Source organism: Kogia breviceps, chromosome 2 (genome assembly GCF_026419965.1).
Source record: "Kogia breviceps isolate mKogBre1 chromosome 2, mKogBre1 haplotype 1, whole genome shotgun sequence".
NCBI lineage: Eukaryota > Metazoa > Chordata > Mammalia > Artiodactyla > Physeteridae > Kogia > Kogia breviceps.
The window spans coordinates 25,271,373-25,286,331 of record NC_081311.1 but is presented as its reverse complement, the minus strand read 5'-3'; the positions used below and the strand labels follow the sequence as shown (position 1 = coordinate 25,286,331).

The following is a 14,959-nucleotide window of genomic DNA, read 5'->3' as shown; positions in this document are numbered from 1 at the left end:
GTACTAATTTAATCAAGAGGACTTTTTGAAATGGAGTTTTCGTTTTTTCTCCTTGAAGGAGGAAAGAAAGTGTTATGAAAGCAGAGTAGATTATACACGCTGTACCTGTTTGGGAATCAGAAGGCCTTTATTTTTTGATTTTGGTGACGCTAGGCAGGAGCTTGAATAAGTCAATTAACCTTTATGACTTGTTTACTCATCTCTAGGATGAGTAATGATCAGTCTCTCGAATTATTTTTCATATGATATAATGAATTTGAAAACAATTTATTGGCAAGCTCCTGTAAAAAATAAAGTGTTATACAGAGGAGAAAAAAATGTGAAGCTACACAATTTGTTAAGGTATGTAATTTAAAAAAAATCTATAGTTATTATTAGTGTGGTGCCTTCTAATATAGTTGTTCAGAGTTCTAGCAGACTGTTTTCAGAGATAGTAATGAAAATGAATTCCTAGACAACTTAATAAATAGATAAGATCTTTACTTGAGACTATTACAAAATAAAAAGCCAGACAACTGTGAGGGACAGTTTAGTGGGAGAGATAGATATTAATTAATCAAAGAATCATAATAAATATAAAATTTAAAACTGTGATAAGGGTTAAGAAAGAAAGGTGCATGGTGGTATGTACCAGGGAGGTCTGGGAAGGCATCCATCAGGAAGTGATAATTGAGCTAGGATCTGAAGCTTTTGTATGTGTTTTTTTTTCCTATTTTTTAGAAAAACTAAAAGTTTCTCTTTTCAGGGTTTATTCCTAGAAATAAAGTTAAAAAATATACTTGATCACTTACTTCACAATAGTTACCTTAAAAAGGAGAGTATAGAATCTTTCAGTGATGAGGAAATGAATATATAATACTGTCCTGAATAAAAATTCTACACCTGGTAATTTTACAGAAGCAGGGACACTAAAAATGATAATTAACAAAAATGCACATATTTCCACAATGTGTTCTCTTTGTGCTTTCTCAGTTATATATCATTAAGACTTGTAACTCTTTTTACACAGAAAATCTTTATGGTTGTTAGCGTACTATTGTTTCTGTAACCTAGGTTATTTTATAGCTATTTATTTATCTTTTATGCCAAATTGAAGAAAAAATACTCAAACTCAATGTCATGTTAGACACGTGCTTTTTTATTTGCCTGCAGATCCTCATTGAATTTTGTGCGGGTGGAGCAGTGGATGCTGTTATGCTTGGTAAATGTTTTTTTGTTCTTCATGTTTATATCTTAAATTATACTTTAAAAAAGTCAAAGGATTTCAAACATTTATACACATATATTTATCTTATTGTTTAGAGACATTCAGTAAGTTAAGAAATCAGCCTAATTATTCTTATATTCTTGGATAATTGTAATAAAATTCTAAAATTAAACATTGAGTATAATATGTGAAGAAAGTTTTGTGTATAGTTTTTAAAAAATCAATTCATTGTGTATGATCTTTGACAGTGATGGTAAAGTTATATAGCCTGCTGATATGCTTTCACTGTACAAAAATGCAGATTTGTTTACTTTTTTCCTTGTAGAGCTTGAGAGACCATTAACTGAGTCCCAAATACAAGTAGTTTGTAAGCAGACTTTAGAGGCATTGAACTACTTACATGATAATAAAATCATCCACAGAGATCTAAAGGCTGGAAACATTCTTTTTACCTTAGATGGAGATATTAAGTTGGGTAAGTTTATTCCTTTATATAAAACATTTGAATTTGTGCTTTGAGATTTCCCCAGTATGTCTGTAACAATATTGTTTTGTTATGAGTCAAAGATGTGAAACATGGAGAATTACTCGGTGTTAATTTTTTTTCCCCATTTATTTAGGTCTTCTTTAATATCTTTCAACAGTGTTGTATAGTTTTCAGAGTACAGGTCTTTCGATTCCTGTATGCTTTTATTTATTTATTTTTAACATCTTTATTGGAGTATAATTGCTTTACAATGGTGTGTTTCTGCTTTATAACAAAGTGAATCAGCTATACATAGACATATATCCCCGTATCTCTTCAGTGTTAATTTTTAAGATACTTCCTTGGAGGGAATTCCCTGGCGGTCTAATGGTGAGGGCTCGGGGCTTTCACTGCTGAGGGCCCAGGTTCAATTCCTGGTCAGGGAACTAAGATCCCATACACCATGCAGTGCAGACAAAAAAACAAAACAAAACTTCCTTGAATACATAATTATTCATTAACTTCCAGAATTCCTAAGTATAGGCACCTCATATAAAGACTCTTTAAAAAGTAAGAAAGGATGGATTTTTTTTTTAATTTATTTTTTATTTATTTATTTTTCTCTTTTTCTGGAAGCAACCTGTTTATTTTTTAAATGGCACACTTTTAAAAGACTGGCTAATTATTTTTTTCTTAAATTTTTGTATGTAGACTTAATACTTGTAAATATAATACATTTAGAAAATGTTACAGTATGTAAAACCACTAACTCAGTTTTATCTTCATTTCCAAAACTCTTATCTAGTGGTTTTCTTTTTCCATGTTTAGTTTTATATTCTATTTTGTAGATATGGTATCTTGGCTAAACTAACAAAGTAACTAACCTTAAGTCTGAAATAGATGCCTAAAATAAGTGTAAGGACTAGAATTTTTAATTTTGTTTTTTATACTGAGGGAATAAATGATAGTTTCATAAGGAGAAATAGATGTAGATTTTAGATGGGAAATTAATGAATTTCGTATATATGCATACAAATAGAAGTAAGTATCCCCAAGATATGTATTAAAAAAAATCTGGTGATGAAGTCTAAATTTGGGTATTTTGGAAGGATATTAAAAACAAAATATATTCAAAGGCCATGCTGATACCAGTGATCATAGTCATTTTGCTTCACTTTGTCATGACATCTAAACAGGTATAATTTGATATACTATTAAATTTTAACCTTTTTATTAAGAAATGGATACAGATACAGAAAACCACACTAACAGTTGTGTAGCTTATTGACTTGTAGCTTTGTACACAATAGCTTTGTAACCACCACCTAGATAAAGAAATAGAATGGGACATCCTGGTGGTCCAGTGGTAGAGAATCCACCTTGCAATGCAGGGTACGCGGGTTCAATCCCCCCTGGTCAGGGAACTAAGATCCCACATGCTACGGGGCAGCTAAACCCAAGTGCCACAAACTACAGAGTCCACACTCTCTGGAGCCTGAGAGCCACAACTAGAGAGAAAAAACCCGCACGCCACAACTAGAGAGAAGCCTGCGAGCCTCAACAAAGAGGCCGTGCGCCGCAGTGAAAGATCCCGCATGCCTCAACGGAAAAAAAAAAAAGAACTAGAACCATGTGAGGCACCCTAGCAGCTGTTTCATGTGCCTGCTCTCAATCACACTGTCCCTCCCTTCTCCACAGGTAATCTATATCCTGATTTTTATAGTAATCACTTCCTTGTGTTTCTTTATGGTTCTGTCATCCAGTGTTCATGTCTAGACTTTAGAGTTTAGACTTACCCATATTTAAAACCTGCTTTTTCTTCTAAGTCTCTTTTAATATATAGGTTGCCCCCCACCACCCTGCCATTCCTTTTTTCTCTTTACATTTTATCTATGGCATGCATTCTCATGGCATGCTTTCTCAAAGAAAGTCGGTTCTCTGGGGACAAAAAAATTTAGTGTTACCATGGTTGTGACCCTCCAAAGGCCCATAGATATACACAAACAGATATACAATATATCTGTGGCATTAAAATTTCATGGGGGGGAGGGACGATTCGGAAAAAATGTCTAAAAAGGCTCCTTAGGAGAGAGATGAAAAAAAGGTTGAGAAACACTGATGTATAGGACCTAGGCTGTTGGACCTGTAGAGTTTCTTTCATTTTGCATTTTGCTGACTGTGTACTCCTGATGACTTTAGTAAGTTCCTCTCTGTATTTCCCTCAATTTGCAGATGAATCCAAAAGCCTCATCAGTCTCAAATTTGACTTTTTTGGCAAGACTGTAGGTGGTTTTGTGTTCTTTCATTGGGAGGCATGTAATTCCGGCTTTTTGATATTTTTTTTTGATGTCAGCAGCTGTTGATGTTTAATGGCTGGATCCGTTCTTTGATTGGAGTGGCAAAATGAATTCCATCATTTTGTTTTCGTTTATTATTTTTGATAATAATTTTGGTGTAATTATTCATCAGTTATTTCATTATTTTCATTTATCATCATTATAAAATTAGGAATACTTATATAAAAAGACACTTCCCTTCAACCGTTTGGTTATTCAGGAGTATAGTTCATATAGACAGGACAGGAAAAATGCTTGATTCTTTCCTTTTATTTATTTAGCTTTAAAGACAATGAATTGGTTCTCTCTCATCCTTAGATGGTGGCCAGTATTTTTTTTAATGGCATTATTAATTCATGAATTTAATTTTATTTTATAGGTTTCAAATCTATTACAATTTTTATCCTTATTAAAGCTCACGTTGTACCATCTCGGTCAGTGGGAGCTTCTTCAAGCTAGCTTGTTAATCTTTTTGACATGACTCTACTAATCTTTGGTAGATTCCTTGCTGTCTGTTAGGTTGAGATGTTTCATTTCAGGCTCATCTTTTACATTTCCTGCCTCAGACCTGTAATTAGCCATTTCTTAAGGAAGCCCTGAAGAAGAAGTATTAGTAGGACATGGTATTTCAAGACCACAATCTGAGTGTTAGACATGCTTATAGTTTCTGGATTCACCTTCATTCTAGGCCTTTCCAAAGGACAGAGCTAGGCTCTCATGAGTTCCTACATATGTCCTATTCAAATTCAGGATAAAGCCTTTTTTTTTTTTTTCTTAGTCCCTTCTGTATTACCTCTGTATTGCTTTTCTTCTATCCTGAGAATCTTGCTTCTCAAGAGCATTGATGATAGATTTGGAGTATTCTGTAATTACTCATTTTAACCATCATTTCTATATTCAGTGCTCACCACTGCTCTTGTTCATGTCTCTTTGGTTATGTTGGTTATCTGAAGTTCATTCTCTGGTAGATTTCTGTGAAAGGGCTCTCTGAGTTCTTATATAATGGTAACACTTCTACCCTTTATACTTTGAAGGTCAGTTTTGCTGGATAGAAAATCCTTGGTTCACGTTTCTTTCCTTGAATATCTAAAATATGTTCCTCTGTTTCCTTCTGTCATAAAGTATTATTGAAAAGTCTGATGAGAATCTGATTTTCTTCCTCGTGTAAGTCATGTGCTCTTTTTGCCTAGATGCCAAAGACTTTTTTTTTAAGGACTAAACTTTGACTAAACTTTTCTAAGTGTTGTTTTTTTGTTTCCCGCTCACCCCCCGCCCCCCAGGAGGGTTTTCTGTAATTGTAGATATGAGTATTTATTCCGTTACCTTGCACTGACTTTCTCCTTTAGAGACTTTTATTATCTTTTTGTTGGGCTTGACAGTCATCAGTATTTATAACTTTCTCTCAGGTTCTTTTTATCTTTCTTCCTTGTTTTTCATTGTAGCGAAATATACTTAAAATTCACCATCCTAACCATGTTTAAGTGCACAGTTCCGTAGCATACAGTGCATTCACACTGTCGTGCAGCCAACACCACCACCCCTCTCCAGAACCTTTTCATCTTCCTCAACCAAAACTCTGTACACATTAAAACGCTTAAGTCCCCATTTCCTCCTTCCCCCAGCCCCTGGCAACCATTCTCCTTTCTGTCTCTGTGAATTTGACTACTCTACGTACCCCATATAAGTGGAATCCTGCAGTACTTGTCCTTTTGTGACTGGCTTATTTTACTTAGCATAATGTCTTTAAGGTTCATCCATGGTGTAGCATGTGTTAATTTTCTTCCTTTTTAAGGCTGAATAATATTCTGTTACATGTATACACCACATTTTATTTATCCATTCATCCATTGATGGACACTTTGGTTGCTTCCACCTTTTGGCTTTTGTGAATAATGCTGCTATGAACATGGGTGTACAATATCTATTTGAGTCCCTGCTTTCAGTTCTTTTGGGTATATACCCAGAAGTGGAATTGCTGGATCATATGGTAATTCTCTGTTTAATTTTTTGAGGAACCACCATACCATTTTCAAATTTCAAATTTCAAATTTCAAACAGTGGTTGCACCAATTTACGTTTCCACAGCAATACACAAGAGTTCCAATTGCTCCACCTTCTTGCCAGCATTTGTTATTTTCTGTATTTTTGATGTTTACTACCCTAATGGGTGTGAAGTGGTAATGGGTGTGAATTTGTTGTGTTTATTTGCTCTTGCATTTCTCCTACTTTAGCCTTAGTTTCTAAAATTGTTTTTTATTTCTAATTTTCCCTTGAGTTCTGTCACCTCATTTATGAGTTTTAAAATTCTGACTTCTGTTACTCTTTTACATCATCATTTTTTAGTCTTGTAGCTCGTTTTGAAATATAATTTTGATCTTTTTTAGTGCATATTTTTCTGTAAGTGTACTAAAATCTTACTTGAATACAGGAATATACTTTTGTGTAAAATAATGCATGCCATTAAAAATAAGTATATTTTTGAAGATTTAGGAATGCCAAAATAGTTTTGAGTTGGTTGACATTTAAAATAGTTGCACTTTGTTTCATTAATTCATAAATAAAGAGAACCTTCCAATTCTGTGACATTGTATTAAGTGTACACAGATGCATATAGAACTATACTATCCTCAAGAACCATATATTCATTACAATAATCAAATTTTTATGATCGTCAGATCACATTGTTACAAATGGAAATAAGTATGTAAAATGCTATTTTAACAGACCAACATATATATGCCATATCATTATAAGTAGAACTGTAAAGCACATAATGACCTTAGTTTTCCCCTTTGCACAAAAATGAAGATACCTTCTTGTTCCTCCTTAGTTTACCTCCTGCTCATAAGAGTGCTTCGAGAGGTATGAATGTTGACAGTGGACCTTTGTGGTTTAGGCCTGTTTCTCGACCTCCTTTCCCAGTCATGTTCTGAGGGGAAAAAAGTTAAAAAGAATAGACCATTAGTAGGTTCTAGGAACACACTGGAATACGTACTGAGCTGACTCTACCTGAGTAGAAAACCTCTTCTGGCAGGAATTTCATATTGTGATCTCAATCCCATCCTGCAGAAACATGGCAAGTTATAAGTTGAGGAAGTAGGGGGTTAATAGGGATGGAGAGTCCTGAATACCTGCAGATATATCTTCCAAATATAGTATGTTCTATTGGCAAATTCATTTATTAATTTAATTATAAAACATTAATGAAATATCTAGTGTAACAAAAGACTTCATACACCATATTAAGAAGCTTAAACATCATTCTACAGGCAATAGGTAGCTGCCAAGATGTTTTAAGCAGGAGAACTTACATGGTCAAAAAAAGAAAAGAAAGAACTATATAATAGACGTAAATAATTAGAATATAGGGCAGGATTTCATGAGTTTTAAGAGTTCTACTGCCGAAGTATCACGAAGGTTAAAATTACACATATGATTAATATCAGTAGCTGACATTTATTGTATGTATATTCTGTGCCAGGCCTTGGGGCATGAATACTAAATATGGGATTTTTGGTATTTATTCAGTTTTGAGAATTGTGGCATGTCAAATGAAATTTTAAAATTTAAATGTATATGGCATGAGGTAATTTATGCAGCAATAGCAATTTTTTTTTGACTTGAATCTTTTTTTAATTTTTTAATTTTTATTTTTTTCCAAAAAGAAATATTTTATAGTTTTGATTACATCAAAATGTAGAACTTTTACATAGCAAAACAACAAAGAAACAACTAAACACCACCATAAACAAAGTATAAAAGAAAATGACAAATGAGAAAAAAGTTACAGCATTTGACAGATACAATTTTAGTATGTAAAGATGAACAGCCAATTGAGAAATTTCTTTGTGATATAATTTTATGAGGAAGTTAGTAAGACATATGCTGTCATAAAGGCTGCTTTGGTATAATTTCTGTTTTTCACACTATAGAAAAAATGTCCCTTAATTTAATTGTAACATATAGCACTAGTTGGCATTTATTTTGGTGAAGTGGATAGACTGATCTCTTTTAAAGTTACTATTTTTTTTTCAATTATGGAGAATTTGTGATCTGAAGATGTGTAAGGATGGTGGTATCAAGTGTATTATGATGGAATCTTTTCTTTGGTAGTTTTTTTTTGGGTGGTGGGGGTATGGTAGAAAGAGGGTGGTCAAAATTAGGATGATAGAGAAGTTATTTCTCTTTCTATTTTGCTTACCCTTTAATAACAGTGGCCTTATTAAATACTTGATATGCTTTTCTCTTATGTTGAATATAGCATTCTTTGCTTAAAAACTATCATTAATACTTTTGTATGATTATTTCAAGCGGATTTTGGAGTATCAGCTAAAAACACAAGGACAATTCAAAGGAGAGATTCCTTTATTGGCACACCCTATTGGTATGTATTCAGTTTTATGGATTTGCAGCATTAGTTATGTCAACAGTTATTATTACTCATTAATTTTGTCCACATAATCAGTTATGCTGTCTATCTTTCATGTGGTTTGTGATCACTGCTCTTAAGTTAAACATCTTAATTTTCAGTTCTCTGTCTTCATAGGATGGCTCCTGAGGTAGTCATGTGTGAAACATCTAAGGACAGACCCTATGACTACAAAGCTGATGTTTGGTCCCTGGGTATCACTTTAATAGAAATGGCTGAGATAGAACCACCTCATCATGAATTAAATCCAATGCGAGTACTGCTAAAAATAGCAAAATCTGAGCCCCCTACATTAGCACAGCCATCAAAATGGTAAAGTATTCCTAAACAATTTTTTTTAAGAAGCAAAACTTGATGCTTTATTCTTCCAACTTTCCAAGGGTATTTAAATTTAGGTACATGGTACAAGGATTGTATGAAGTAGAAAACTGAATTTTGGTGTATTTTCAAGACTTAAGGACCATTATAAACCCTGTAACTAACTTTCCCCATAAAGTAAAAAATACCAGTGATTTGAGTTCTACATGAAAGGGATATTTTCTCTACTATGAGAAAGTGAGGCATATATGTGATTGATCTGTATTTGTGGAGTTTAATATAATGGAAGAATTTTTGTGATTTTTAGCATACTTATGGATATATGGCTGTATCTCAGTGACTTAAACTATGAATCTATTTACATATATGTAACTTGTATTTATAGATAAATGACTTATGAAATATTAATATTCTCATAACTAGTTTTCTTATGTTGAATTAATACTATTACATAATGGAACTTAACCATAATTTCTCAGAGTTTTGATTTTAATAACAAGAAAAATAGAATGTCAGTATTAAAATTTTATTTTGAAGGTCTTCAAATTTTAAGGACTTTCTAAAGAAATGCTTGGAAAAGAATGTGGATTCCAGGTGGACTACATCTCAGCTACTGCAGGTAAGATTAGTATGACAATGGCAAACCATATAATTGTTGTAACATCTCTTTAAGAATACAGTCTCAGATTCCTTCAGTGTGCCCTCTTTCCACTTGAGTTTCCCTGTGCAAACTCACTCAAAATTCATTGTAGTAGTTAACATTTGCTTTACAAACATTTGCTGCGATTGCTAAAGGGCAGTTATTTAGCTTTTAAATTTCTTATATGCTTTTTTGATTGTTTAATTGTGGTTTTTTTTCATTTTGTTTAGTTATTTCCACTTTGTCAGTTACTTACATTTTGTCTCTCCAGTTACTAGAAAACAAGCACCTTGGTGGCTGGGGCCATGAGCTAATTAATTTTTTTTTAATGTCCCTTACAGTGAGGGTAAATGTTCAGTAAATATTGCTAACTTTTAAAAAATGTTGTTAAAGTGATTGGATAATTTTGTTTTATAGCAGGACTTGTTTGTAATATTTGAAAGAAAATTTTGTCAATAATAGTATAGGTAGAGAAATAGAATGACAAATCTTGAGGCAGTTACTGTTAGATTGAGTACAACTCCTCCATTATAGTTTTTTAGGTTGATCTATTTATCTGGGGGGAGAAGCGGGAAAAATTTCCTTTCTCTGTACAACAAGTATATCCTTGGAACACACTTTCTCTTATTATTTCACTACGCCCCCCATTTGAAGGCCTTAATCTGTGACAAACACCAAGTGCTGAGTGTACAGAGGTGAATAAAATATCTTCTTACTCTTAAGAATATTAGAACTATGTCAAAAAACAGATGTTTATAGACACTTTTTATTAATTTTTATTGGAGTATAGTTGCTTTACAATGTTGTATTAGTTTCTGCTGTACAACAAGTGAATCAGTTATACGTATACATATATCCACTCTTTTAGATTTCCTTCCCATTTAGATCACCACAGATCACTGAGTAGAGTTCCCGTGCTAAACAGTAGGTTCTCATTAGTTATATATTTTACGCATAGTAGTGTATATATGTCAATCCCAGTCTCCCAGTTCGTCCTACGCCCCCTTCCCTGCCTCGGTAACCATAAGTTTGTTCTCTACATATGTGACTTTGTTCATCTGTACCATTTTTCTAGATCCCACATATAAGTGATATTATACAATATTTGTTTTTCTGACTTACTTCACTCTGTATGACAGTCTCTAGGTCCATCCATGTCTCTGCAAATGGCACTATTTCATTCCTTTTTATGGCTGAGTAATATTCCATTGTATATATGTACCACATCTTCTTTATCCATTCCTCTGTCAGTGGACACTTAGGTTGCTTCCATGTCCTGGCTATTGTAAATAGTGCTGCAGTGAACATCAGGGAGAATGCATCCTCTCAAATTACGGTTTTCTCCAGATACATGCCTAGGAGTGGGATTGCTGGGTCATATGGTAGCTCTATTTTTAGTTTTTTAAGGAACCTGCATACTGTTCTCCCTAGTGGCTGTACCAATTTACAGTCCCACCAACACTGTAGGAGGTAGATACTTTTAACAGAACTTTAAAGCTTTCTGTAATTCTTTTATTGAGGCTTTATACATATTGTTACTTTCTAACAATTAAACATATTGTAAACATATTGTAAACATATTGTTACTTTCTAAAACTAGTAATGTATTTGAAACTTGCTTTAAATTTTAATTTAGATTTTAGGTTATGAAATTTTCAGACATACAGAGAAGTATATATACCTACTACCCAGATATAATATGTTATCATTTTTGACATATTTCTTTCAGATTCTTAAAAAAAGGTAGAGATACAGTTGCAGGCAGCCCTACTCCTGCTCAATTCCCTCCCCCTCCTTCTTTTCCCAGATGTAGTATCATCTGAAGTTGTTTGTATTTTTCCTACTTATATGTTTATATTTTTGCCACATAACAATGTGTTTTATATATTTGAAATTTACTTCACAAGCATTTCAGTTGTTACTGAGTATGCTCTTTTTAATGATCAAACAGCATCCCTTTGTGACTGTTGATTCCAACAAACCAATTCGAGAATTGATTGCAGAGGCAAAGGCTGAAGTAACAGAAGAAGTTGAAGATGGCAAAGAGGAGGAGGATGATGAGGAAACAGAAAATTCTCTGGTCAGTATTTAGAAAGGAAATTTCATTTAGGTAATTTTTAGAGTTGAGTTTTGAGGTATGATTGCAGTTGTGTCTAAGAATTAATTGATGGGTAGCATTACAAAAACCTTTAATTTTAGAGGTGAAGATTTATTAAGTTTGCTCCTTGCTACCCATTTTTGTCATATTTATTATGTGAAGATTTGTCAGTTCTTCAAGTTATTTTTATAATTTCATCAAATTTTACTGAATAAAGGTATTAAATCATTATATATATGAATTAAATCATTTTTATATATGAAACATTTTGTCTACCATCTTGAAATTATGTTTTAACACTAAAACTGTATAAAATCTTTTTTAGCCAATACCTGCAAGTAAGCGTGCCTCCTCTGACCTTAGTATTGCCAGCTCTGAAGAAGATAAGCTTTCACAAAATGCTTGTATTTTGGAATCTGTCTCAGAAAAAACAGAACGTAATACTTCTGAAGATAAATTTAACAGTAAAATTCTTAATGAAAAACCTACCACTGATGAACCTGAAAATACTGTGGTAGGCATTAATGAACATGTTAGTGATACTCATTTAGAAGCTATGGCTGAACTTCATAATAGAGCAACAGAAATCGAGGAAAATGGGAGAGAGGAGAAGCGACCCAAGCTTGAAAATCTACCTGACACAGAAGACCATGAAACAGTGGACATTAATTCAGTCAATAAAGGAAAAGAAAATAACATAATGATAACTTCAGAAACAAGTATTGAACAGAATCTGAAACCTGAGGACGAAGGGGATCGAGAAAAGCAACAGATATTTGAAAATAAGTTTATAAAATCTGAAGAAATTGAAGACACTGCTATTCAGACAATGGATTTAGTTTCTCAAGAGACTGGAGAAAAAGAGGCAGATATTCAGGCAATTGAAAGTGAAGTTGAGTTTACAAAGGAAGACACCCTCAAGAAATTGGGAAGAGATGACAAAACTGAAAAAGATATGATCAGTGATACAAGCAAAGTGATAGGAACAAATGAGGCAGAAGACGTTGCTCAGAAGGCAACTGAAAACAGTGCTGAGGATGCTCAGAGTAATGATGGGAAAGAAGTGGGTGAAGTAGGCCAGAAATTAGTGATCAAGTCCCCAGAGGGTCCTGAGGCTGGTGGTACTGAGGAAGTTTCTGTTAAAGAAATAGTTGAAACTAATGAGATAGATCAAAAATCTGTAGAAGGTAAAGGTGAGGAACAATTAATCAGCAGTTCAGAGAACATAGTGGAGACCAGTGAGGAGCTCGGGACAAATGAAGTTGAGATTACTGAATCAAGTAGCACTGAAGGAATGGAAGTCAGAAGTGCGGTGACTAATAGTGAACAAAAGGCTTTAGGAGGTGAAGCTCGGGATGCTCATGAAGCCACTGCTCAGATGGACACAGAGCAGAAAGATATTCCATGTGAAGTGCCAATTAAAACAGAACCTCAAGTTCCTGCCACTTCACAGCCCAGTGAACCTCAGCCTGTTCTAATACCCAGTATTAATATCAACACTGAAGATGCAGAAAATACAGGAGAAATAGGTGCTTTATCAAAAACTGAAACCATATTGCCAGAATCTGAGAATCAAAAGGAAAATGATACTGATTCAGGCACTGGTTCCACTGCTGATAATAGCAGCATTGACTTGAATTTATCCATCTCTAGCTTCCTAAGCAAAACTAAAGACAATGGATCAATATCTTTACAAGTAAGTGTACACGGGTCCTTGTTTGGGTTTTTCTTTGTTATTTTGGCAGTTGAGAGATTATGTGAAACTGACGTCTTGAAAACAAAACAACACTAAATCAGTGTAGTATTAACCCTATAAAATTCTTAAGGCCTATGAGGGCAATCAATTAAAAAAAAAAACTAAAGAGATTCTGGATGTAATCTTTAAATTTTTTGGTAGTACCTATTTTTGCCAACTTGATAGAAATAGTATAATACAGTTGCTTACTGGAATTTGGGTTTTCCTATTGTACATACCCAGGTATAATTGTAGCAAGAATCAGCAGTTTATGAAAGAATTGAGGACTTGAAAGAATGATCTCTTTTTAAGAATGTTTAGGGTATTAACAGCCCTTGTTACCACTGGCACGTGCGGTTACCTCTCTTACCTCCTCAGTCATAATAATCACTACTGCCGTGAGAATCATCATGGGAAGAAAGCCAGACACTAAACCTCGAACACTTGGAGCTGTTAAGCATAATTCTCCGATCTGAGTTACTAGGGGGAGCTGTGTACAAGTATGGAGTGGGGCCAGAGAATCAGTATTTATAGCAAAAGATCCCATGGAATTCTGATACAGGTGAGACTCTGGATTGACAGGTGGCAGAAAAGCAGAAAGAACTGAAGAAAATTGACCTTAGGGATAGGACGCCAGGGCATGACTGATCAGCCTGCATATCTGCCCCAAATTATTACATGTATTGCCTAGATGGTCTTCTTCAGTTTTCAGGTTGTTTCCCTGCTGAAATTCCATTAATCTGAAGTTCATTCACTGACTTAATAGTTAACCTTTTCAAAAAAATGCAGATACTTCTGTGAGAATTAAGGTGATATTAGTTGTGGATACTTTAGTAGGAACTGAAGAAATGGAAAATTTGGAGGTTACAGGGAGGTAAATTTATTTTTGGAGCATGCCCACTTTAGATTTTAGAGGAAGGCTGGAGAGGGTGGCCGTAGTCCAGGGCTTAGGGAGAGCAGTGTGAGAATACTGGAAGCCTAGAGAGTACAAGAGTAAGAGGCTGAAGAAAGGTGATTGGAAAGTGCCAAAGATCAACTTAAAAATTGTAATGCATTTTGAATGTAGTATTTTCACATTCCCCTTTTGCTCCCTCTGCTTTCTAACCTTTTCCACTTATCAAAACTAAGTAATTATCTGTTCTGAATACTTAACATGTTTACCAAGATGTATCTGTAGCAGTGTTATACTTCTGTTATTTCTCTTTGGTTTTAAAAAGCATTTGGGGGCTTCCCTGGTGGCGCAGTGGTTGAGAATCCGCCTGCCGATGCAGGGGACACGGGTTCGTGGCCCGGTCCGGGAAGATCCCACGTGCCGTGGAGCGGCTGAGCCCGTGAGCCATGGCCGCTGAGCCTGCGCGTCCGGAGCCTGTGCTCCGCAACGGGAGAGGCCACGACAGTGAGAGGCCCACGTACCACCAAAAATAAATAAATAAATAAATAAAAAGCATTTGGATAACCAACTGAGGAATGAAGAGTTTGGTCTTGATAAAGAATTTTGGGCAATAGCTAACAGGCAGATCTGGTATTTTGGGAGTGCAGTAGAGGTGCTGTCTTCCTAGTAACTCTAAAATCACTCATGCATCTCTGGCCCTGAGATGGATGAGGGCTGGTGATGCTATTGTTGTTGATGAAATGGATTTTGAATCCCAGTCCTGGCAATGTTTAAAAGTTATGTGGGCGCCTTTCAAAATGAAATTCTCAGCCACCCTCAGACCTGTTGATTTAGATTC

General features: G+C 34.6%; 1 protein-coding gene across 2 annotated transcripts in view; it reads left to right on the top strand.

The window, feature by feature from the left end:
• SLK (STE20 like kinase) overlaps window positions 1-14,959 on the top strand; it is a 55,298-nt gene that overhangs the window by 19,497 nt on the left and 20,842 nt on the right. For both annotated transcript variants that reach the window (XM_059054331.2, XM_059054330.2), the window contains 7 exons: window positions 1,153-1,201; window positions 1,533-1,682; window positions 8,321-8,393; window positions 8,556-8,750; window positions 9,294-9,375; window positions 11,348-11,476; window positions 11,820-13,190. In XM_059054331.2, the coding sequence (XP_058910314.1) occupies window positions 1,153-1,201; window positions 1,533-1,682; window positions 8,321-8,393; window positions 8,556-8,750; window positions 9,294-9,375; window positions 11,348-11,476; window positions 11,820-13,190 (2,049 nt within the window). The remainder of the gene's footprint in view (window positions 1-1,152; window positions 1,202-1,532; window positions 1,683-8,320; window positions 8,394-8,555; window positions 8,751-9,293; window positions 9,376-11,347; window positions 11,477-11,819; window positions 13,191-14,959) is intronic.